The sequence below is a fragment of the Muntiacus reevesi genome, chromosome 1 (assembly GCF_963930625.1).
Source record: "Muntiacus reevesi chromosome 1, mMunRee1.1, whole genome shotgun sequence".
Taxonomy (NCBI): domain Eukaryota; kingdom Metazoa; phylum Chordata; class Mammalia; order Artiodactyla; family Cervidae; genus Muntiacus; species Muntiacus reevesi.
Window position 1 is genome coordinate 112104588 of NC_089249.1, and position 26998 is coordinate 112131585.

Below are 26998 nucleotides of genomic sequence, written 5' to 3' on the forward strand. Positions count from 1 at the left end.
TAAACTCATTTTCTTATGAATTTAGCATGTCTATTTCTGTACATTACCTGCAGATAAAGCAATATTAGCTTTTTCAGTAGCTGTAGAATGGCTTTCTTTCACTTGACCTTCCTGAGACAGAACTTGACTCCGACAGGAGTCCAGAGACTTTGTGAAGCTGTTCTTTGGTATGTCAGATTTGGATTCTCTTTGATGAAGTTCCAAATGACATGGTCTTTCTTGAGATTTTATATCATTATCTGAAAATTTGCTGTGTGTCTCAAAGTCATTATCCACATTGCTTCCACTATATACTTTTTTATCTCCTGGAGGAAGCTGTCTGCCTCCTTTGGACAGGGTATCTGTTGTGCCCTTTTTTTCTGTGGTTGAAGCACTCTGTTTATCTTTTCTTGACGAGTCAATGCTACTAAGACCCAAGGGAGAGCTTTTGTTTTTATATATACTATTGCTTTTCTTTTGTCTGCATTCTAAAACACTACCTTCACTTCCTTGTAAGTATCTGGAGTAGCAGGTCCTTCCATGATGTTCATGAGAAACACCATCAAAAACATCAGAAGGTGAAAGAGAATCTACAGAAGGTTGAAAGGAAGCATGGACTTCCCCTTCATCAGATCCTATCTCTTCACATTCATCTACAGAAAGTAAAACAGACCTTTTAAAATTTTTAGTTACACGAAACTCGTGACTTTCATTTTCAGTTGCATCTTCAAAAGCTAGATTAATTATCCCCTGAAACTGCTGAAGAGCTGGGTTAGATGTAGAGAAATTTTCTGCAACATTTTCAGCTTCAGACCTTTCATCTTCTGTTTCATCTGCTGAGGAAGAAACCTGATCTACCTCCTGTACAAACTGGACACTGCCTCGTGGAATATTTTCTTTTTCCCTAGGATGAACTATTGTAGATCGAGACCAAATTTCTGGCCTTTTCCTAGGAATCTCATCATCACTTGTTGAATTAACTTGGAAAAGATCACTACTACTTTGCTTTCTCATTTTCACTTCAATTCTTAAGTTGCTATCATATATTTTTAATTCTTCAGGAGTACTGGTATCACTGCTACTTCTTCCAAGAAAATCATGGCACAGCATAGTGCCACATTTAGAGACACCTCTGTCATTTGACCCGTCATCATCCTGAGACCCTCCCGCATCATAATCTTCAGATCTGGGCTTTATGTCATCAGAGGATGTTGTAGCACTGCCACTGTCTGATTCAGGACTCTCTCTCTGATGCAGAACACTGGCACTCAAATTCCAGCGACTCATGAATGGCGCTTCTGGAGTTTCGTGGCTCTCTGGAGTTTCTGTTGTTTCTGTATCTTTAGGAGAATTTTTCCCTGATATTTGTTCCAAAAAACACTTGGAGGAAATATGTGAATCTACTGTAGCATGATTGTCTTCATTCATGGCAGAGTCATCAGACAACTGAGTAGGAATTGAGTCTTCTACATGAATTTTAGATTTTTTGTCATCTTGACCAGAATTTAAGGTACCATTTGTCTTTTCAGGAACCCAAGGTAAAACATCGTTCACACATTTAATGCTTAATTTTTGGTTTATATCTTTTCTACCTACTTGCTTCTCCCTATCTGATTCTGAATGGAGTTGTTCTACATGTGCTGAGTCTAAGTCACAAACTGGATTAGAGTTCAAAGAGTTTTCTTTTGGATTTGAAATCATGGATTTAACAGTGGTACTGTAAAATTTTGGATCGACATTGTCACTCTCATCAGAATGAGAAGGTATTTTAGCTGTGGTGCAGTGATCTATTTTTTTGTGACCAGAAACATTTGTTTCACTTTTAACTGAACACATCAGTTTTGATTCCAGTTCATGTTTTATTAATTTATCCAGATTTGAAATATTTTGGCACTCTAACACCACCTTCTCTTTTTCTTGATTGTTCAGTGTCTTCTCTGAGTCGAGTATGCACGGTGACGGAAATGCTTCTGCATCACTGGTTTTGGCTGTGAGATTAGTTAGAGGTTCATGAGGCTTCTGTTCAGAAATACTGCCTTTGTTATTATTATCACATATGTCAAGAAACACACTTCTTTGGACAATAGATGGTTCACTTTTTAAAGGTCTCTGAGGAGAAGGCAGAGTCTTCGGTATAACCTGTTCAGGAAGTGTTTTCGGTTTTGAATCTTTATTATTCAAATTTTCACCTTTTTTAGATTGATTTAAGTTTTTAGGCATTGTGACTGTTTTTGCACTAATCTTAGGCAAAGTTGTTTGTCCTTGCTTGACAATTTTTCTCTTGGGTGTTTGTCTATCTGTAGTTACACTGTGGTCCAATTTTGTCACATTTTCATCAGATTGCCTTGAAGAGACTGAAGATTTTACTGAATTTGGTGATCCTTGGGATCCTAAGAAAAGAAAATTTAAAAATATATCTTCCAGTTTGTGAGTGAAATTCAATATGGTTTTTAAAATCCTTTAAAAGAAACAAAAAGATAACATGATAAAATGGTAACCTAAGATCAAATGGACAATTACAAATTAGGAGTTAGTGACTTGATAAATTAAAAAGTACTTTTTACTACAAATATAGAGAACCTATTGCAGCAGCTTAATAAAATTATTAAAATAGGTCCTCTCTTCTTCAAGCAAAGAGCATTGAGCATTATGCCAGAATTGGATTTGCATAAATATATGCAAGTAGAAAAATCTGGTTTTCTTATGCCAAGAGAGTAGTAAGCATCTTCCCTTTGAAGCTCTAGGGGTGGAAAATAGACTGTTCCACACAGTTGAAATTGTTCCAATTTTTTTCTTCCAACAGTAACAAAACTAATTTATTTCTCATAACAAGATCATTATTATTATAGGTCATGAGGGTTAACAACTCTCATGAATCTGCAGTTGAAACTAACGCTGTTACTGGAAGGGAGGATTGATTTTGAGAATTCACTTGTTTATAATGGTTGAAGTTCTAGAGATGATATTTTGAGCATTTAAAACTGTCAAACAGAAATACCAAATCTTTGTAAATGTTTAATTTTTATCTGTTACTAGAACATAAACAATTTTTCTCTGGCTTATTTTAAAATTTACTTTCAGTATTAATCATTACCTACCTCAGAACTGTATTTAGCATTTTACAAACTGCTCTTACATATATGAATGCTTAATGAATGAAGCAAATTAATTTTTAAAATCTGTTATTATATTAGCAAATTATGCAATCTGATCAGTAGTCTTCTTTCTTAGAACATGGAAAACAACAGGCACAGCACAGAGTCTAGAGAGAAAATTCTTCCTTCCTATGTATTACAGCTCTCTAGATTGTACCACTAGTTTTTAAAGAGCTCTTTCGTGTTGGCTTTGCAGATAGAATTCTTAGAGTTATCAATGAAGCCTTGAAGAAACACAGGCATAATATATAGAAGGACCAGAAATGCAGATAACGTAGTGACTCCTTTAATATGATTTTCACAAAAGAAAATAAAGAGTAAACTTATACCCCAAAATACCTGTCTGAAAAGTGGAAGAATAAAATCTTGTCTCTGAAGTATGAAATGAATGTAAAATGACTGAAGTCATGTTGTATTTTGCTTATTTGTTGCTGAAGTTCCAGAATCAGAGTTCTGCTTATTCCATTTAAACAAAGAAGTAAGACCTGGGAGTATTCCAACTTTACCTTGAGTTTTAGCAAGATTAGCTGTGGCATTCTTTGTCCTCTGCTGAGCTGTAGCACATCCATTGCCATTTCCTCTTTTTTTAAAAATTGCCTGTGGTACTGGATCACTGTATCCTTTGTTGGTGATCTTCTTTAGCACACTAAGAAAAATTATTTGTGTTCAGTATTACACTGAGACTCTGAAATATAATTTTTTAAAAGACCCATGCATGAAATATAGTTTTTTACAACACTGTAAATCAATTAAACTTCAATTTAAAAAAAAAGCAAAAAGAAAAATACTTTTTCTCAAAGAAGTAAAAAATATCTCCTTTCTGAAAATAGAAAAAGTCATATGTTTGTAAGTGTTTAAGTTTATAAAACTATAGCTCAACTATGGGAAAGCAATGCATAATTAGGTGCCACAAGGATACATTATTCTTCTATCATTTTGTATAATAAGTTTTAAAGTATCATTATGTAAATATATTAAATTTTCTAAGGAAAAATATTTTAACAATATTTAGCTAGAAGTTAGTATATGATTGACTTCCAGAGAAAGTTAATGTCTAGGTAAAATAATGAAGACTTACCTGTTATGTGTATTAGATTCCTGTTCATGAGTGCTTTTTTTATTGGAAATTCCATTGGTATCTTTTGAAACAGGTCGAGATTTCATTGCTGTAAATGAAGATGAGTGAGTCATGAGACTGAACAATAAATATGTAACCATTATGTATAAATTCACTGGTCATACAGTATTAACAAAATAAAATGTTAGAGTGAGAAAAACTTTTTCCTCAGTTTGCATGAATATATGTAACTAAATTCTTTTTGGCATTTGAAACGAAATAAAAGTATCAGAGCGCTAAAACTCACCTACAGTGGAAGTTTTGATCCCTTCTACACTGTTTTTCACACTCTGTCCCCGAGAGTCACAAGAGGAAGGCTTATGACCAGAAAGCTTCCCTTTCATTGACCCGTTTTCTCTTGGTTCATCCAGACAGTCAGTGGCAGTCAGGAACTCCATACTTGAATTTGTAGATCTGCTCGAGGGCCCTGCAGCTCGGAGGTGTGGAGACTCTTTGCCTGTCGCTTTCTTCAGAGGCTTTGCTTTGGCTTGCACATTTAAATGTCCAGTGAGTACCTTGGGTCTGGCACCTGTAATTTGTTCTTCCTGATTTCTCACTCCTTTTCCGTTTTCTGAATTTTTCTGTTCATTTGCTGCTGCTGTTGCTGATCTTTCCACAGCTTGTCTAGGTGACAGGTTTGTTGATTTTGCATTATCACTGTTTTCCGTTTTGGGCTTTATGATAGCTTTGGGCTTTCCAGAAACATTTTTTCCCACAGTTTTTAATTCTTTTGTACTCTTGGATGCTGGTTTTGGATCCTTTTCCTTTAAATCATCATGCTTCAAAGTTTTATTTATAGAATTTCTATTAGTACCTGATGAATGTCCAGATGCTCCTAATCCATCAGATTTCATCTTCTGATGAGTAGAGAGATAACTCAGACACTCTTTCTTGTTACTTCCGCCAGAGGATTTGTTTTTTATAGCACCACAGTCAGAAACCTGTTTTCTTTGCTACAAAAAAGAAAAAAAAATACTTGGTATTCTGACAAAAGTCTTTGACATGTAATGCTTTATGTTTCAATAGCCAGTTTTTCAAAGAGGAAAAAGCAGCAAAATTCACATTATGATTTAGGGCCACTTAAAACTTGAATTATCTTGGATCACTTAAATGTGTCTTTGATCACCTTACCTTAATCAAATCTGAAATACAACAAACAATAATTAATAGGAAATTCTACTTTTAAAAAGGCATACTATTTAATTTTATGAAATTATGGTAGAGATAAACACTTAATGGTATTAGGATGCCTTGGGTAAATGATAGTATCCCACATTTTTTGAGGGCCCACTCCCAGGTTTTGTGCTAAAATGCTTTTCATATATCATCTCGTTTATTCCTCACAACAATTCTGTAAGATATCTCCTGCTGCTACCTCCATTTCTTAGACAAGAAACTGGGGGTTAAAACAGGTATGTAATTTACGCAAGGCCATGGGCTTCCCAGGTGATGCTAGTGGTAAAGAACCCACCTGCCAATGCAGGAGATGTAAGAGACACGGGTTCAGTATCCGGCTCAAGACCTCCTGGAGGAGGGCATGGCAGCCCACTCCAGTATTCTTGCCTGGAAAATCCCATGGATAGAGAAGCCTGGCAGGCTAAACAATTCATCGGGTCACAGAGATTCAGACATGACTGAAGCGACTTAGCATTCACATGCATGCACATGATGAAAAGAGACTGAACTAGGACTTGAGCTCAAGATTTACTGCCTGAAGCAGGTAGCCATTATATGGTAAACTCTGAGGGACATTATAATGATTTTTCACCAAAAATTCTCTCTTCAATCCTATATACCGAATGCCAGAAACTTTATCATTGACTATTTAGTCCTCTGGAGGCAAGGGCCAGAGGGAAGCTCCTGGGAAATAACACATTGACATTTGAAAAGTTTGGTTTTGGGGGAAAGGGAAAGCCAGAAAAAAAAAAAAACCAACCCAAACCCATAAATACCGCCCACAGCATCTTAATACAGCATTGGTTGTCTGGAGAAAAGAAAAGGGGTCCTAAAAACAAATAAAATAGGTAAAAAGAGGAAAATATAAGGGCACTAAATTCAATTCACCTACTTTATCATTTTTGTTAGAACCAACCTTGTATGGAAGGGAATATAACTGGTATGAATTATAAGATAAAATTTTAAGAATATATTGCCATTTTTTATGTAAATACTGCCCCCCCTCCTTTGGAAGGCTGTTATGAGATTGTAGAGGTATGAGGTAGAACCTGTGCTGTCGTCTTCTTTGATCCCTTAGCATCATGCCCATCACACACTGGGTACTCAAAGAACATGTGATGATGGTTATCAACCTTGAGCGTATATTGATATACAGTTCAGGGTCTAGTTATTTCTAAATATAGAAAGCTTCTATTTACAATGAAAATTTGTTTAAGATAAAAATAACATATAGGTAAGTGTGTGTTTATATTCACACACACATACATACATAAATAATAAATAAGCTAGTTAAGTTTAGCAAAAAGCAAGGTATAAAGAATAATTAGATTCTTATTCTAAGTTTGCTTCTAACTGAAGAAAAAAAATTTCAGATATTTAAGAACTCATTATTAACATCTCTGGGCTTCAGATTATGCATATTTAGGGGTAGAGACTGGTCCCATTCAGCGGAGTGTACTAGGATTCTTTGTAATACTTGTAAATTTCAAATAGGCTTGGTCCTCGCGTTTTGTTTTCTTGATCAAATCTTAGCCCAAAAAATAAATTTCTCTATTTTTAATACTTAAGACCAGGAAGACTCTGATATTAGATCTCTTCCCACCTTTAAAACTAATCTTACTTAATTTACTCTATCCTTGAGACTATCTATTTTAAAGTATTTATATAGTATATGGAGTAACTATACTCCTTTAGAAATTTCACCATTAACATTGCATGGTAAGAATTCAATGTATATACATTTTTGGACAATCTGTGATTTATAGTTACGAAGTTTACATATGTTTCTTATATACAATTGGCCAATTAGGAATGGTCAGCACATGGTAAAGAAAAAGAGTAATCCTCTAAAGCCTGCCTCTTAGACACACTTTCAGGTGTAGTACCATTCCTTTACATTGTTGTTACTATATTTTAACTTTTTAAATGATGGAGCTAGTATGTTATAAAATAGACTTAGGAAAATAGTCCTAGGAGGTATGCTAGCAAAAGCTACAGTCTCCCACAGTTTTTCACCCGACATTTACACCTTGACCTCTGCCACAGCCATGAGAGCTACTGGTTGTGGCTTGGAGTTGTCTGAGTTCCTATCTACTAGCTGATAAGGAAGAAAAGATTTTCTATTCCATTCTTGCAAGGGCAATATATTCTTTGCATTTCAAACTGGAACTCTCAGTGTATGTCTCCATATCATTGGAATGCACGTCTAGGTTAGGATAATTTTGTATTTCACATATACTAAGTTAGCTAGACTGAAACTCTAACCACCATTAATAATGTGTGTGTATGTGTGCGTATGTGTAAATGTGCTAAAAAACAAATAACATAAAACTTACCATCTTAATTATTTTTAAGTGGGCAGTACAGTCAGGCTGACTATATATGCCTTGCTGTGCAACAAACCTCTAGAACTTTTCCACCTTGCAAAACTGAAACTTCATCCTCATTGAACAATTATTCCCCTTTGCTTTGTCTCCCCAGACCCTGGCAGCCACCATTTCACTTTGTTTTTACGAGTTTGACTATTTTAGTTACCTCATATAAGTACGCCAAGTAACTTTTAAAGTGAACACAACTGTACTCTTGATGTTAATTTCCTTTTTCACATCAAAAATACCTTATGTGGATTAAAATCTTAGTTTAGAGAAAACTGGGACAACTAAAATCCTTTTAAGAAGTAGGTTAATTAGAAAAATAGACATGGAAATGGATTTAGAATTCTGGACAATTTCTGATCTGGAATAGTTCCAATATGCTAGTTGCCAAAAAAGTTTTCAAGGAAATAAAATAGGTAGACAATATTTCACTTTCCATGTCAACTAGATATAAAAAATGCATATCACTTAAAAATTTTAAACTGTTTACTTGATTTAAAAAAGACTCAAAATTATTTCCATCCAGGAACAGCTTTAGTTAATGAATAAATTTTTAAAAATTATTCTGAAATATAAAATAATAAAATTTAAATTATTTTTCATCTGGGCTTATAAAACTGTAAAAGTTTACCTGAGAGCTACTGAATATAGGCTTTTTGCCAAGCCTTCGGTCATCACCTTTGTCAAATGCAGCTGTAGGGGAAAAAAAGCAATTTATTTTTATAGGAAGCACTCTTATTACCACAGAAGTAAAGGGATAATAATATATCAGCAGAAAATGGTTACATTTTGATGGAAATAATGTTTAAAAAGCTGAAACCAATCTAATATACTAAATAATTATCTGTTTTAGAAGTTATCTTAAAGAAATTTATTTTGAATCTTATTTTCTTGTTCCTATGGATTTTATGTTATTAAAATTAATACATGAGAAACATATAGCCTTGTGGAGAAGATTTGTACATTTACAAAAACCTAGAATTTTCTCAAGTTGTAAAATTTTAGAGATAACTTACTTTTAGCTGGTTTTCCAAATTTAAAAAAATTACAGATTGTGGCAAGTGTAATATTTTATAAACCATCAAATATGAGAAAATTTCTATCCTAAAAAATATAAAAGCACTGTTAAAATTTTCTAATTTTGCAGGTATGTCAGGAGGAAAGAGTAAAGAGAAAAAATAAGGTTTTGTTGAAAATAAAACACGAGACAATCCTTAAACTTATATCATTCTTTTTAGAATTATATAAAAATTCATTTTATAGATTTAGGTTTATATGGGGATTATTGGGAACCAAGTTGATGTTCTTCAAATAAGAATTTAAATGACGTCAGAGAAAAATATAGGAATAATGATACAAGAGCTATAAATATAGTTTAGCTAATGGATTTCTTCCTTTTGAAGGTCATGTAGCTTTAAAATATATTTTGAAGAAATACATATAATTTCCAAATTTATTTTTATTAAAACAGCTGATGAAAAATACATTAAATTATCTGTAATTCTACCATACACATTCTACTATCTCTGTTTTATAGGAATTATGTTACAAGGCAAAGCAGGTTCCTAGAAATAGCATTACAAGGACTAGTTTGTGGTCAGCAAATGACTGCACAAAAATATACAGGCAGAAATTAATATAAGATTTCTCCTAAAGATCAGTAACTCAAACTAGAACATAAGAAATGTTATAAAAATGACAACTCCCCCCCCAAAAAAAAGAGAACCCAGAATTACTCCTTTATCTGGAATTTACCAATGCAGTAATTATGCATAGGTCAGTACTCATTATAATTCAACATATGTAAGATTTTAAAAATCATTTTTACACTGATGTAGTAGATTGAAAAGTTCTTTTTGACAAATTAGTTGGAATGCCAATAACATTCTGTTGTAGATATGTGTATATAAGTGTGTGTATTTACATGTATTTTATATTAGCACTCTGCAGAACTAAGATAAAGGAGATTGTTTGGGACCCAACTTAACTATGAAATCCTTTAAAAAACAGAGAAAAGCAAAGTTTACTCTCAAACAGAAGAGAGTTGACTTGACACCTACGCATGGAATGCTGATATTATTTTTTCACACTGAATCATACAGATGAACTGTCATCTAAAAATCAGTACAGAAATAGTCACAGGAAAAAAATTCCAATTTCTAAAGACCTTCTCATGACTTTTGTTGTTTCATAGGTTTTGTTGTTTTATTATTTTGTTGGATTTCTTTGCAAAGTATTCCTGAGATCACATCTAGCTACACTAGCATGTTATACTCCTAACACAAGACAGAGCAAATCATATTCTGACTAAACCATTAAAGAATTTAATATATCCATGTATTATCAAAAATATATCACGTCTTCCATGTTTTATAGTACAGAAATGTTTGCTTCATAAAATACAGTCTCTTAAAATGTTTTAAAAAATAAACTTACTGAATCTGTCAATATTTTTCCTAAGGTACCTGCTTTAATCCAAAAATAGTCATGAAGCCATTTTTAGTTCCACACCCTCAATTTTCTATTGTAACATTTGAACACATTCTGAGCAGTATACCTCCTTTGTTTAATGCTAATATTTCAAATGGTACCTATTAAATGTCAAAGACCACTGTGCAGCTCCTGAGGGACACTCTGCAATAGCACACATCATATCACTGAACCAATCGATCGTGAAATAAAGCCATCTAATCTAAGCAAAACCACAAGAAAGGGTATCTTATGCAAAAGAAGATAGAAAAGCTTTATGGAAAAATATATTTTGAAAGGGAGAGAAAGTATGTTTGGTAATCTGTTCTGTATGGGTTACATTTTCTATACTTCTAATCTCTCTACGAGAATGCTTTTAAGCAAATTTGCTAGAACACTTGCTAATACAAAGTAGAATTATATATGTATGTATAAAGAAAATGAGTTTCAGTTTCGAAGAACAAAAATAAAACATGATGTATTAAACTGCCTAAACATACTATCACTAGTTTCAATCAGCAGGCTATTATCGAACAGAAGCAAATAAACGTTAACCCTACCACTTATTGGAATTCCTTTAAAATATCCCTTGTCACAATTATAGGAATAAAAAATCTCAAGGCTACATACCTGCTTGGATTTTCTGTTGATCATCTGTGCTCATCAGCTTCCAGTTTTCTGTGTGACGAACAGCATAGAAAGACTGAACCAGGAAGATCCACAGCTTATCACGCAGAGCCTGGATCTTGCACGTAAAACCCTGTGTTCAGGCAACAAATCAGCAGCTGGTGAGAGAGCCACATTGTCATAGCAACCAGTCATTATTCCTTTCCGAATCTACTTACTCCTAAGCTAGATCAATGATGTCATCACTTAGATTTTTAAGATCGTAGGGTACAAGTTATTTATGAAGGCTTACTCTTCAACAACAGAATTTTATAGTGAACATGAACCTTATTCTTTCAGTCTTGTCCTTTTAACCAAACACTGTTTTAAACTACCAATAACCTTTATATAAATACCGTCCACATCCTTTTCAAATCAACTATGACATTACAAGGTCAAATACCCTATGCAGTAATAATAAATATGATGATGATTTTTTGTCATTCTTGTTGAACAAATTGTCAATATTTGCAATTAGCTTATTTATTACCATTCATGAATTGTTTAAAAATAAAATATATTTTAATTTTTCTTTTTCCCCGTCAACCCAGCTTTAAATGATTTTATTCTTAAGACAAAAAGGAATTAAAAGATATATTGTAAAATTAAAAGACCCTGATGATTAAAACTCTAAAACATTCTTTAAAATTCTTTAAGTTTTATATTAGGAAATTTACTGGAGTGACTGGGAAGAAATACTAAAGTTAGGCTGTACCAATTAATATTGCTACCAAACTATGCTTAGAATTAGCCAAACTTCTAAATTTCTAAACTCCTATAATTATAGTAAGTCCATTTAGAGGTAAATGAAATTTTAAAAATTATGCATTACAAGAAATTCCAAATATACATAAAACTACAGACTATAACCAACCCTCAGGTATCAAACACTTAGTTTTAATGAATCATGCAACATTTAAAATATGTATATATTTTAAATCCTATAACACTTTAAATATTCTATCATTTTATTTAATTTTTATGACATTTAATACCATTTCTTTTGTACTGTCAGAGTTCAGTAATGTGTCCAGAGCCATAAGAAGTGAGCAACTATTCTCAGTGGTAATGTTTTCTTCAACAGCTTTTAAAATTTTGTCCAACAGATCAGATGTGCTACTCATTGCTTGTGACTATAAAACACAGAAATTGACATTTAATAGGAATATGTGTAAGAAACATGGAAGTCTGGCATAACATCTGGCCATTATCATAACTGGCTTTATGAATTCAATCAGAAATCATATTTCTTCTGTTAATAATTATCATTATAATAATAAATATTATGCTAACCCCTTTCCTCTGTTTAAAATATCTGCGTGTGCACACACACGCACACTAAGAGCCAAAACAGTGCTAAGACAGAGCCTAGAAATGAGTAATAAAAGTTCTTTAGTAACAAAATTTAGAGAATGTGGGTCCCAGTAAGACAGAGAATTTTGCATGGACCATAATTGTATTACTGCTCCAAACAACATCTTTATGACTTCAATTCTAAAGTACGGCTTAGCTGATTGAGGATTGGAGTTGGCTAGAGTTACATTGTGCCTTGCCAGGGCACTCCAACCTGTCCCCTCCTCCCTTCATTATCTCATGTATGAGCCAAAAATCCTGTCCATCACTGCCCTAAATCCTAGGCAAACATGCCATCTGGTATGGAATTTACTTATGTCATACTAATTTAATCAAAGGGAACCTGCATTTGAAAACTCTTACATAATTATAATCAAAACACAAAGATGGGACTAAATATAGGATATAATTTTAGACATAGTACCTGTAAGAGAAGAGCAAAATTTTCACTTTGAATGATCTTGGAGAAATTTTCTATAATAAATGCAATACATTCTTCTTGGAGCTGAGATGCCATGATCAATGCTGACTCTGTCCACTTCACTCTGGGTAAACTGACGATTAGCCTGTCACTTTCCATCAGAAGAAAAGCAGCATTCTTATCATTCTTATAATTTTGAAAATATTGGGGGAAAAAGTTAGATTACTGCTCATAAAAAAAAACTTTCCAAGCAAATTAAATACTTTTGTTTTCTTGTGATACTTCCTGTAAAAATCCCAAATTCCAGATAGCTAATATCTTTGTCATTAGCTTTATATATTTATTCATTTATTCAAAATTATCCTAAAGGGCCAACTTTGAGCTGGAAACAAATCACCTTTAAAGCATAGTTAAACGAAACATGAGAGCAAAGTTACAAAATAACTACAAAGAAAAGCCTGACTTCCCTGAGATTTTTCACTACTGAATTAATTTCTGTGCTTACAGATATTCACAGCTGCATGGAGATACATTGACACAGTATTATTTCTTTTCTGACTATAAAATACATATTCTTTATTATAAATTTAGTAAGGGTAAAAATTACTTCTAAACCCAAGTGACTTGCTCCTTCCTTTCTAACTAGGTAAGATTCTTCTTTTTACATTTTATTTATTTAATAACGATTCATTTTTACACCATAGGAAAGAATATTATGAATACTTATCTCTATGAAAAAATGGAATGACACTTCACAAATACCATGTGCTCCAAGGAAAAGGAAAAAATGGCAACTTATAAATTACTGTATTTTATTCATGTTTCATTTTAAATTCTTAAACAATCCTTAGGACATACCTATTTACGGAATAAATAGTTATCTGATCAATTGTAGTAGACTGAAAAACATGGCCACAAATTCTTTGTAGCTCAGTTCTTCCAGAGGTGGACTTGACTCCTCATCCCTTGATTCTGAACTAGCTAGTTTACTTGCTGGCACAAACAAAGATATTGTGCAAGTTTCAGAGCCTAGACCTCAAATATCCTTGCAGCCTGTATCTTTACCCTCTTGGTTCTGGGACCACAAAGCCAAAAAGAAGCCCAGTAAGAAAGACCAAGGGTGCAGGAGGCCCAGCCTCCAACTTGGCCATCAGCTGAAAGCTGCCTCAGGACTAAACTATGGCAAGATACGCAAAAAAATATCACCCAGTTGACTCACAGAGAATTCAGTTCAGTTCAGTTCAGTTCATTCAGTCGTGTCCAACTCTTTGCGACCCCATGAACCACAGCATGCCAGGCCTCCCTGTCCATCACCAACTCCCGGAGTTCACCCAAACTCATGTATATTGAGTTGGTGATGCCATCCAACCATCTCATCCTCTGTCATCCCCTTCTCCTGCCTTCAATCTTTCCCAGCATCAGGGTCTTTTCAAATGAGTCAGCTCTTTGCATCAGGTGGCCAAAGTATTGAAGTCTCGGCTTCAACATCAGTCCTTCCAATGAACACCCAGAACTGATCTCCTTTAGGATGGACTGGTTGGATCTCCTTGCAGTCCAAGGGACTCTCAAGAGTCTTCTCCAACACCACAGTTCAAAAGCATCAATTCTTCGGCGCTCAGCTTTCTTAATAGCCCAACTCTCACATTCATACATGACCACTGGAAAAACCATAGCCTTGACTAGACAGACCTTTGCTGGCAAAGTAAAGTCTCTGCTTTTTAATATGCTATCTAGGTTGGTCATAACTTTCCTTCCAAGGAGTAAGCGTTTTTTAATTTCATGGCTGCAGTCACTATCTGCAGTGATTTTGGAGCCCCCCAAAATAAAGTCAGCCACTGTTTCCCCATCTATTTGCCATGAAGTGATGGGACCAGATGCCATGATCTTAGTTTTCTAAATGTCGAGTTTTTAGCCAATTTTTTCACTCTCCTCTTTCACTTTCACCAAGAGGCCTTTTAATTCCTCTTCGCTTTCTGTCGTAAGGGTGATGTCTTCTTCGTATCTGAGGTTATTGCTATGTCTCCCGGCAATCTTGATTCCAGCTTGTGCTTCTTCCAGCTCAGAGTTTCTCATGATGTACTCTGTACATAAGTTAAATAAGCAGGGTGACAATATATACCCTTTTCCTATTTGGAACCAGTCTGTTGTTCCATGTCCAATTCTAACTGTTGCTTCCTGACCTGCATAATAGGTTTCTCAAGAGGAGAATAAATTTTATCAATAGTTTAAAGCCACTTAGTTTTGGGGTGATTTGCTACACAGCAATAAATAACTAGAAAACCTGGAAAATTTCCCCGGTCTCTTCACCTATATCAGATTCCTTTTATACATGTCATCAGAGAACCTGTCCCTTCTCTTTAGAGCATTTACTTTATTTGTAATTTTTCAATGACGAAATACCTATTTGATTAATACTCATCTCTCTCACCAGGCTGTATGTTTACGGAATGTGAAACCATGTTCATTTTGGCTTATCATTGTATCCACAGGGCCTAGTATAGAACAGGGTCATAGCAGACACTCAAATGTTTATTGATCTCTAAGCACATCAGAGACTTAGAGTCTGTAAGTGAATTCTTAAGATAAATTAAGTTAAAGCTCTGAACATCAAAACTTTAAAAATTTCACCCATTTAGCAAGAATTCTTTCAAAACATATATTCCCCCTACTTTATTTGAGTAAAAAAAAATTGTAATATGCTATAATTCAAGTCTTTAAAAATTTACATATTTATTATAATTTACTGTTATCCTTTCCTCCTCTGGTGACTTCCTGAGTAATTGTGCAATTACTAAGAGTTTTAGGCAATAAACCAAATTTGTTCTACTATAGGGACTGTTCTAGTATTAGAGACAAGTATAGATAATTCAAATAAACTTGGCAGGTATCTATGAAATGCTTACTATATTCATAATATTATGTGCTCTGACAGTAATCTTTTTAAAAAATATAGATGTATAGTTGTCATAATTTAGCTTGAAATTTATTGGAAAACTAAAATATGGACATAAATGATAACAGATGGTATGTCATCTTATTCCATACTGATCTGAATATATAATAACATTAAATGTTAAGAGTAGCTTGAAGTTCAAAGAAGGAAGGAAATGTAATATACTTTTAGAGCAAACATAAGATTTTAAATTCAATAGTTACCACATGGTTCAAACTTCAACAATATATAAAAGACATTACTAAGAAGTCTCCCACGCCTTCCTGTCCTGAGCCACCTATTTTCCCTTGTCCCAATCAATATTATTTATTTTCTGTATTTTTCCAGAGTTACCTTATGTATAACAAATAAAAAAGGTAATTTTTCCCTCATTTTGCTCAAATGGAGGCATTAATATGCACAGTACTCTGTACTTGCTTTTATACTGAGCGCACACCTTGAATATTTTTGTTATCAAAATAAAAAGAGCCTTATTATTATTTCAACATCTACAGAACAGTCCCTAATACAGATATAAGATACAACCAGTCCTCTACCTGTAGATATTTATGTTGTTTTCAGTTTTTGCTATTACAATGTTGTAATGAAGAACCATGTAGATAACATTATTCCACATGAATGTGAGAATATCTATGGGATAAACTTAATATGCTGGGTCAATATTGCTGGATCAATACGTGTCCAACTCTTTGTGACCCCATGGACTGTAGCCTACCACGCTCCTCCATCCATGGGATTTTCCAGGCAAGAGTACTGGAGTGGGTTGCCATTGCCTTCTCCAAGTCTTATCAAGGAACTGCCTAATAACTGAGCCTAAGGAAGAGGCTTGGATGCCAGTGATCCCAAGAGAGTGAAATAGGGAAGGAGAGAGAGTCAATGGAAGGGTATGTTTCCTAGCTCCTAGGTAACAAAAGTGTGATCCACAATACACATCACCTGAAGCTTGTTAGAAATGCAGAATCTCAGGCTCCACCCCTGACTTACTGATTTAGAATCTACATTTGACCAAGACTCTGAAGTGGTTTTTTTTGGTCATGCCATGCTGCGTACAGGATCTCAGCTCCCCAACCAGGGATTGAACCCTGTGCTCCTTGCAGTGGAAGCATGGAGTCCTAACCACTGGACCGCCAAGGAATTCCTGATCCTGTTTGTATATAAAGTTTGAGAAGCAATGATATATAGCAATTGTTGCAGGCAACAGGGGATCAGTCTTGCTGGGTACCCCCTGAAGAGCTACAGATAATACAATTTGAATTATTCACCTGATCCAAGGGCTAGATCAGGGATATACTTAATCACTGGTTCCCGTCTCCTGTTGGTGAAAGTTTGTGCCCTGGGATATTCCCTTTCACTTCCAGGTTTGCGTAACTGTGGGTGCCCAGGGTGGAGCAGCAGTAAAGCCTCAGAACAGAAAGTGAGAAGTGTGTGTGATGTGGATGAGGACAGTGTTGTCAGGTTACACCCGCGTGCAGCTGCATGCTGCAGCAATGGCTGAAGCACACACCTGGGTCAAGAGGACATGAGGTGGGGCACCAGAAGGATATAAAACATTGCCAGCACATATTCAACGGAGTGCTGTTTTCCAAACTGTAGTTTTCTCCCCTAGCAACCTAGAGCAATATATTTAGTGGCTTACAATCAGCATTAGAAAACAAGAAAGAGAAAGGAGAAAAATATAAAATATCAGAACATCATATTTAATATGGTATGCATTCACTTTTGAAACTTGTTTCAGTTCTACATGTGTGAGTGCACTGGGTTATAATATAAAAAGAACTTGCTCTGGGTCAGTCAAGAAAGTTTGAAAAACACAGCAAAAGTTGTGCCAATATATTCCTTTCCCAGGAATGGAGTTCTTGTTTCCTACATCCTTGTTAAAATAGTACAAATTTCCATTTTTTGTCCCCTACTAAAATGTATTGATAGAAAATGGTCTGACACTGTAATTTTTTTAAAAATTTATATATTTGGTTGCACTGGGTCTTAGTTGCAGCATGTGGGATCTAGTTCCCTGACCAGTGATTGAACCTGGGTCCCCTGCATTGGGAGCATGGAGTCATAGCCACTGGACCACCAGGGAAGTCGAGACACTGTAATTTTAATGTCCATTTCTCTTAAATGAAGCTGAGGACAGTTCATCAAATAATAGGCATTTGTATTTGCTTTGTGAACTACCTAATCTTATCCTACATTTAGCTATTTTAAAAAAATTGACCGGTAGGAACTCTCTGTAAAAGAAAAATTAGAGTAACAGTATGATATAAACTGTCTTTTGCCTTTTGATTTTGTAGAGGATGAGAGGGTTGGATGGCATCACCGACTCAATGGACATGAGTTTGAGTAAACTCCGGGAGTTGGTGATGGACAGGGAGGCCTGGCAAGCTGCAGTCCATGGGGTTGCAAAGAGTTGGATACGACTGAGTGACTGAACTGAACTGATGATAATTTTTACTATATAGAAATTTTGCATTTTTATGGAACTAAATTATTTTATGGCTTCTAAATTTTGTATCCTCACTGCCCTGATGAGGTTATAAACTAATTTTTCCAGGGTTTACTGTAGTATTTTAATGCCCTCATCTTCTTTACTTTCAAATCTTTGATCCATTTGGCATGTATACTGGCATGCCAGGATGTGATGTATAGATCCAGCTTTTTTGCAGCAAACTTCCTGGTTATTGTCCTGACATCATATACTGAATAAACACTATGACTCATACTATTTAATTCTTTTGATACTGTATCAATTAAATAGCCTTCAGTTATCTTTTGGTCTTAGAACTAACAGCATTTTATATATATATATGTGTGTGTATACACACACACACACACACACACACACACCCACCCACAACTTCAGTTTTACCCCAGTAACTAATTTTGTTTCAATTTTTCTATATTTAAGAATGATTCATAATTTGTTTTAAAAAAAGGCTTAAACAAAACATTTGAAACAAAATTTAATCATGCTTTGAAATAGCTCAAGTAATCAGAAACCCTAACAACACCTTTCTCTTTCTACTCATTTCTCTACCCTGCTGTCTCTTCCTCCCCAAAGCAATAGTTTGTACTTGGTAGGAGGGAGTAGCCACTTCTTACTGAACTGCAGCAGAGTGACCAAGAAGAAGTCCCTCATATTAAAATTTTAAAAAAATTCTCCATAAATAGTCCAATGCAGCACTTTCTTACCTCCACTGGTATAGCACAGTGTTGGGCATATTACTGATAGAGTAATGTCCCTGCCATTGAACTGCATTAGAGCCAAAGAAAAAAAACCGCTCAGTTAACCTTTCATTTTTTTTGGATAACATATTTTAAATTTTAATTTGAAAAAATTAAAAACATTCTATTTTTATTTAAAAAAGCAAATATATTTTATCTACATAATAATATATGAAGAATACATTAAGGTTTGAATATCCACAAAGAAAGACAAGATTTTACATTTTCATTGTAATCACCATGATGTCAAAAGGCTTTTAATCATATGGAATGTTTGGTTGTTCTGATGCTCATTTTTATATGTCTTAAAAGGAAAAGTCAAGGATTTACAAAGCTTACAAGAAACTGATTAGAGCTATAAAACCAACATAAAATATTGTAGGAGAGTGAGAGGCATAGTATGAAGAGCTTATTCTTCAAACACACTTACCACTTGTTTAAAAAAAAAAACTTCTTGAGACAGTCAGTTAAGATCCCTCCCCATCTGGCCTTAGCCTCTCCCCAGACTCTTCTTCTCTCATTATTTCAGTTACAACAGAATATTGGCACTGCGTGGTCTCCAGGGCCCTGCTCACATTTTAAAATTCTGTCAGGAATGCCCTAACATACTTTTTAATTTTGAAATTGTCCTCTGTCTTCAGGTTCATCTCATGTTACTTCTATCCTCCTAATCAGAATCAATTGTTTTTTACTTCTGTGATTCCATGTATATACCTGAATTATAAATTATACTTATTCATTTATTTACCAATCAACATACCAAGTACCTACAATGTGCTAGGCATTGCCCTAAGGCTGGAGCTACAAAGGTAAATTAGACTCACATGGAACTTAATGTTCATATTCATCATAGTCTAACTTGTACTTTGCATTGTTATTTAAGTGACTATTCTTCCAGAGATTTGTGAGTTCCTTGAAGTCAGGGCCCACACTTCCAAAAAAAGCTTCTTTGCCCATGTTGAACATCTATTATATTACCTTTAGAATGGCAGCAATTGGTTTTAATATCTGGCTTTGTCATTTACTGACACTGTGAATCTGAATAAAGCATTTACCTTTCTGATTCAATTTTTCATAAATAAAATGGAGGTAATAGTACCTATGTTATACATAATTTCAAAAAATAAAAAGTATACTTTGAACCATAGAGGTCCTTTAAAAATCCACTAAATAATAATAATAGATGCAATAGTAATAAATGATATTTTCACTTGTATTGAACTGAATTACAACTGGGCCATTTATTTGCCTTCATGAATAGAGATTAACTATTCAATGACTAAAGAAACTAATGCAAAATCAGTCTGTTCAATTCAGTCGCTCAGTTGTGTCACACTCTTTGCAGCCCCATGGACTGCAGCATGGCAGGCTTCCCTGTCCATCATCAACCCCTACAGCTTGCTCAAACTCATGTCCAATTGAATTGGTGATGCCATCCAACCATCTCATCCTCTGTCATCCCCTTCTCCTTCTGTCTTCAATCTTTCCCAGCATCAGAGTCTTTTCCAGTGAGTCAGTTCTTTGCATCAGGTGGCCAAAGTACTGGAGCTTTAGCTTCAGCATCTGTCCTTCCAATGAATATTCAGGATTGATTTCCTTTACGATGGACTGGTTGGATCTCCTTGCAGTCTAACGGACTCTCAAGAGTCTTCTCCAACACCACCATTCAAAAGCATCAATTCTTTGGTGCTCAGCTTTCTTTATAGTCCAACTCTCACATCCATGCATGACTACTGGAAAAACCATAGCTTTGACTAGACGGATCTTTGTTGGCCAAGTAATGTTTCTGCTTTTTAATATGCTGTCTAGGTTGGTCATAGCTTTTCTTCCAAGGAGCAAGTGTCTTTTAATTTCATGGCTGCAGTCATCATCTGCAGTGATTTTGGAGCCCCAAAATAAAGTCTGTCACTGTTTCCATTGTTTCACCATCTATTTGCCATGAAGTGATAGGACCAGATGCCATGACCTTAGGTTTTTGAATGCTGAGCTGTAAGCCAGCTTTTTCACTCTCCTCTTTCACTTTCATCAAGAGGCTCTTTAGTTCTTCACTATCTGCCATAAGGGTGGTGTCATCTGCATATCTGAGGTTATTGATATTTCTCTCGGCAATCTTGATTCCAGCTTGTGTTTTATTTCCAGCCCAGCATTTTGCATTTTAACTTTGCATAGAAGTTAAATAAGCAGGGTGACAATATACAGCCATGACGTACCCCTTTCCCGACTTAGAACCAGTCTATGCTTTCATGTCCAGTTGCTTCTTGACCTGCATACAGGTTTCTCAAGAGGCAGGTCAGGTGGTCTGGTATTCCCATCTCTTTCAGAATTTTCCACAGTTTGTGGTGACCCACACAGTCAAAGGCTTTGGCATAGTCAATAAAGCAGTAGTAGATGTTTTTCTGGAACTCTCTTGCTTTTTCAATGATCCAAAGGATGTTCGCAATTTGATCACTGGTTCCTCTGGCTTTTCTAAATCCAGCTTGAACATCTGGAAGTTCACAGTTCACATACTGTTGAAGCCTGGCTTGGAGAATTTTGAGCATTACTTTGCTAGCAAGTGAGATGAGTGCAATTGTGCAGTAGTTTGAACATTCTTTGGCATTGCCTTTCTTTGAGATTGGAATGAAAACTGACCTTTTCCAGTTCTATGGTCACTGCTGAGTTTTCCAAATTTGCTGGCATATTGAGTGCAGCACTTTCACAGCATCATCTTTTAGGATTTGAAATAGCTCAAAAATAGTTCTTGTTTTTTTAAGAATAACATGGCGGAGTAGGAGGACATGCACTCATCTGCGAGAACTCCAAAATTATACCTCGCTGCTGAACAATCATCGACAGGAGAATGTTGGATCCCACCAAAAGAAGATACCACATGTCCAAGGGCAAAGTAGAAGCCCCAGAAAGATGGTAGGAGGGGAGAAATTGTGTTTAGAATCAAACCCCACACCCACCAGAGACGCTCGGAGGGCTCAAACAAAACCTTGTGCGTGCCAGGACCCAGAGACCCCACAGAGACTGAGCCAGAGCTGCCTTTGAGTGTCTGAATGTCTTCTATGGGGGTACGGGTCAGCAGCAGCCTGCCGCAGGGGCAGGGGCTCTGGGGGCAGCAGACCTGGATCACACAGCGTGTGGTCAAAGCCCTCTTGGAGGAGGTTGCCATTAACCCCGCCACTGAGCAGAAGACCCACAAACTGCAGAACAATTATACTAAATAATGCAAAACAGTAAGTAACAAAACTAAAATGTCCTTCATCACCATAAAAACAGATTTAGATTTATTTTTTACAGTGGTATCTCACCAACTGATGGCCTAAACTTATTTCCCTAGTGAGATCTAGATATCATTTTCTATGTAACCCAGTATGACATACTGTTCATGGTTCAACAGAGAAACAGAACCACTAAGAGGTATATATATATATTTATATATATAAAGTATTATTAAAGGGATTTGACCATATGCTATTATGGGAGCTGGCTGAGCAATCTTTGTATATGATGGTGTGGTTTGAAGTTCACAGGGAAAGCAGTTGAGAAGGGATGATGGAGGGGTAAGGACAAGCTAACACCAAAGAGCAAGCTATAACCCACATGGATGGGCTCATTTCAGGTCTCACTGCCTCCAACCTGGATGCAATGAATGTCCTTTGGGAGATGCTAGAGCCCTTCATCACAGAGCAAAACATGTCCCTGGCCCAGGGGTAAGAGAAAGCAAAGAGGATAGGGAGCAAAGTGAAGCAGTGCAAAGAAGGCAATTCTGGGAAGCACAGTTCATCCTAACCAAGCTGACATACTGCAGAGACCCCACAGTCCATCCCTTGTTAAATAGGCACCCATACAATTTCTTTAAATCATAGTTAACTCCTAAATGGAGACAAAAAGTCGTGCTAAAGCCTGACAAATACAACTATACAACAAATATGCTAACCCTTTCCCTAAAATAGGATACAAAGTCTCTTGTTTTGTCTTTGGGTGATATTCACATTCTTCAAACTGATCCAAACTCCCCCTTGGTATCTTGAGATACCAAGATATATAAAATTAACAATTATCAATATGTCTTATATTAAATGGTAGGGGAATGAGACAGTGGGGGAAAAAAATACTTGGTTAATATATACAAAAACATTCATATAAAAAGGGGAAATGAGGATTTCCCTGGTGGTTAAAAATCCTCCTGCCAATGCAGGGGACACGAATTCAATCCCTGGTCTGGGAAGATTCCACATGCCTAGCAGCAATTAAGCCTGTGTGCCACAGCTATGAGCCTCTGCTCTAGAGCCCATGAGCAGCAACCACTGAGCCCAAGAACTTAGAGCCCGTGCTCTGCAACAAGAGAAGCCATTGCAATAGGAAGCCCAGGCACCACAACTAAAGAGCAGCCCCACTCACCACAACTAGAGGAAGCCCACATGTAGCAATGGAGACCCAGCACAGTCAAAAAGAGCGGGGGGAAATGAATACGTTTATATCACAACTACTACAGTACTCATGGCTGTACCTGGCCACGTGGTCACACCTAGTGTTTATAACTACCTTTTCCCACAACCATTCCATGTTTCCTTTGCCCTCAACAAGTACCTATTTATAGGTACTATGCTACTTATAGCTCTTTTATCTGGTAAGGTGGCCCAAGCTTTTATTCCTGAAGTGCTGTTTAAACTGGGGTTTTTAACTGATTTAATCACAGGACAGGGGAGTACTGAATTCCAGATGTACTCTTCCTTACCCACATTATGGAGCATCAACCCAATTCTTCCCTAATAGGCTCAATCTAACAATAATTCCTCTTCTCTATCTGCTGATTTACAAAGTGGCCATAAGGAGGCAGTCCCAACTTCCACTTCAATGGTATCATGTGTGTCCTCAGGTAGAAGCATTCATTTCTTTGGAACTAAGACCTCTAGACCAGCAGATCCTAAAGTTTCAGAGATGGGAAGCAAAAATTTTGATAGTGGATCACTAGGAATAATTACATCAGAAGCCACTTTCACTTCCACACCTTGACTTCTGACTTGTGAATCCTAGTTATGTCAAGAAATAGCACAATAAGTCAAAAACTGATTCAGAGCATATACAACCTCCTGGAAGACACTGCCCCAAGCCTACAAGGCTCTGCCACCTAGCTGCACTGTAACCAAGTCTTCAAAAGGCCATTCTTCCATTTTCTCAAGCCAGCTGCTTCAGGGTGACAGGGCGATGGTGAGACAGGTGAAACTAGTAAACACGGGCCCACTGCTGTATTTCATTTGCTGTGAAGTGAGCTCTTTAGTCAGAAGTGATGCTGTGTATGGTGGTGTAAAAGGCAATAAGTTCATGCAATAAGTCCATGCAGAGCAGTTTTACTAAAAACACTGTGAGTAAGGAAGGCAAATCTAGAGAAAATGTCCATTACACTAAGAACAAGGCACTGCCTTTTCCATGATGAAGGAACATGGTCCAATGTAGTTAATCTGCCACCTCTTGGAGAATGGTGCCACTGTTTCAGTGTTATACCCTAACCCACCTTAGTAAATGGAGGTCCATATTACTGAGCCAATGCCCCTTGCCCCTTTTGTTCATCAACCAATACATACTTTCTAGTGATTGTGCTTCTCTGATTGAATTCTCCATCTGGTATGGAGGAACAGTCTTAAAGACAGGTTCTATTAATTGGTTTTGGGTTATCTGGAATTGGTTCTTTCATCTTGCTTTTGTAACACAATTTTACTTTTGTATTTAAAACACTGAGAAAGTACTTATATAAAACTGAGTAAACTTTTTGATGACAAACAAAAAGTATTCAGGTTATACTTACTAAAGAATGAATCAACATATTAAAACAACTTTTCTGAATCTCGGGAGGTACATTTGCAAAGCTTCTCTCAGACCAAAACCTTGCAAAGTGCTTTACAATCCATCTATTGAAAATCAAAGAATCGCAAGTTAAAGAAATGAAAATATTTTTCATTATAATATTCAATAACATTTTGGTTATCAATGATATAAATAAATATGATATGATATGATATAAAATTTAAATATGTATGTTTTAACTAACACTAACAGTTAATTTTGTGAGTGCTGTAGAGGACTTAAGTATGCTTCCTTTTCTGTAAACACATACTTTAAACCCACTTTGGGTTATGTGCATGGATTTTAACATAAGTAGCCATGGTTCAGCTAAAAAAGTCGATCCCAAGCATCTTGAGTAATATCTAAGTCAATACTTCTCAATTGTTGTAACTAGTAGAGCATTAAGCTATTTACATTGTGCTCCAGAAAATATGCCAAGTTTCAAATTTCCCAGAAACTTAGGAGAATGGAAGAACAAAATCCCTAAATCAATAGTATCAGTACTACTTCAGATCACTTACTTCATGCAGTCAGCAAAAAGACTTTCCACTCCAACTGAATGAGCAATAATCAGGCATTCTAATATAGATGCCAATCTTCTGGAAACAGGCTAAAATTGATAGAAAACACTACAATTACTCTTTTTCAACTTATAAGGCTAAAAGTATTTGGTTCATAAAAATGATCTGATTTATATACCTAAACTACAGAATAAAGATATGTATACAAAACTGTTTATTCTTTTAAAATCAAGTAGCACTGATAACCTTTAGTTTTTATAGCATTTGAGTTCTTTTAGCTGCCAGAATGCACAGTTTTTATTCTAATTTCTTTTAGCATAAATACTTTCTAGACTAAATGTGGTAGAATAATTCCTAGCACATCACACTGAAACACAACCATATGGTCTAATCTGCTTCCTAAAGTAGAAATAAAAGTACATGTGCAATGGGAGATCCTACACTGACCTCAGGCAAAATGACAGAATTTAATTAGATCGTGATTATATGAACATATTTTAAAAAGTACATATACAGAAGTAATGAACTAAAACAGTAAATAAATAAAATATAGATATAAGTATAGAAAAACTCACTGCTCTTGGTGTTAAACCTCAATCAGTCAGTTTAGATCAGTTCAGTCGCTAAGTCATGTCCAACTCTTGTGTGCACGACAGGCTTCCCTGTCCATCACCAATTCCTGGAGCTTGCTCGAACACAAGTCCATTGAGTTGGTGCTGGCATCCAACCGTCTCATCCTTTGTCATACCCTTCTCCTCAGCCTTCAATCCTTCCCAGCATAAGGGTCTTTTCAAATGAGTCAGTTCTTCACATCAGGTGGCCAAAGTATTGGAGCTTCAGTTTCAGCATCAGTCCTTCCAAAGAATATTCAGGACTGATTTCCTTTAGGATAGACTGGTTGGATCTCCTTGCAGTCCAAGGGACTCTGAAGAGTCTTCTCCAACACCACAGTTCAAAACCATCAATTTTTTGGTGCTCAACTTTCTTTATAGTCCAACTCTCATATCTATACATGACTACTGAAAAAACCATAGCTTTGACTAGACAGACCTTTGTTGGCAAAGTAATGTCTCTGCTTTTTAATATGCTGTCTAGGTTGGTCATAGCTTTTCTTCCAAGGAGCAAGCGTCTTTTAATTTCATGGCTGCAGTCATACCTATAGGGATTTTGGAGCCCCCAAAAATAAAGTCTGTCACTGTTTCCATTGTTTCTCCATCTATTTGCCATGAAGTGATGGGACCGGATGCCATGCTTTTAGTTTTCTGAATGTTGAGTTTTAGGCCAGCTTTTTCACTCTCCTCTTTCACTTTCATCAAGAGGCTCTTTAGTCCTTCTTCACTTTCTGCCATAAGGGTGGTGTCATCTGCATATCTGAAGTTATTGATACTTCTCTTGGCAATCTTGATTCTAGCTTGTGTTTTATTTCCAGCCCAGCATTTTGCATTTTAACTCTGCATAGAAGTTAAATAAGCAGGGTGACAATACACAACCTTGATGTACTCCTTTCCTGATTTGGAACCAGTCTGTTGTTTCATGTCCAGTTCTAACTGTTGCTTCCTGACCTGCATACAGATTTCTCAAGAGGCAGGTCAGGTGGTCTGGTATTCCCATTTCTTGAAGAATTTTCCAGTTTGTTGTGATCTACATAGTCAAAGGCTTTGGCATAGTCAATAAAGTAGATGTTTTTCTGGAACTCTCTTGCTTTTTCAATGATCCAACATATGTTCACAATTTGATCTCTGGTTCCTCTGGCTTTTCT

At 35.9% G+C, this 26998-nt stretch overlaps 1 protein-coding gene across 9 annotated transcripts in view; it reads right to left on the reverse strand.

The window, feature by feature from the left end:
- Positions 1-26998, reverse strand: part of BTBD8 (BTB domain containing 8) — a 91005-nt gene that overhangs the window by 3232 nt on the left and 60775 nt on the right. For 6 of the 9 annotated variants that reach the window (XM_065908784.1, XM_065908802.1, XM_065908822.1 and 3 more), the window contains 10 exons: positions 25240-25328; positions 24681-24783; positions 12715-12897; positions 11933-12070; positions 10902-11031; positions 8434-8495; positions 4499-5204; positions 4213-4300; positions 3641-3780; positions 48-2369 (listed from right to left, as the gene is read on the reverse strand). In XM_065908784.1, the coding sequence (XP_065764856.1) occupies positions 48-2369; positions 3641-3780; positions 4213-4300; positions 4499-5204; positions 8434-8495; positions 10902-11031; positions 11933-12070; positions 12715-12897; positions 24681-24783; positions 25240-25328 (3961 nt within the window). Of the gene's footprint in view, positions 1-47; positions 2370-3640; positions 3781-4212; positions 4301-4498; positions 5205-8433; positions 8496-10901; positions 11032-11932; positions 12071-12714; positions 12898-24680; positions 24784-25239; positions 25329-26998 lie in introns of those variants that run through there. The other 3 variants (XM_065908812.1, XM_065908793.1, XM_065908859.1) reach the window with 3 other exon arrangements.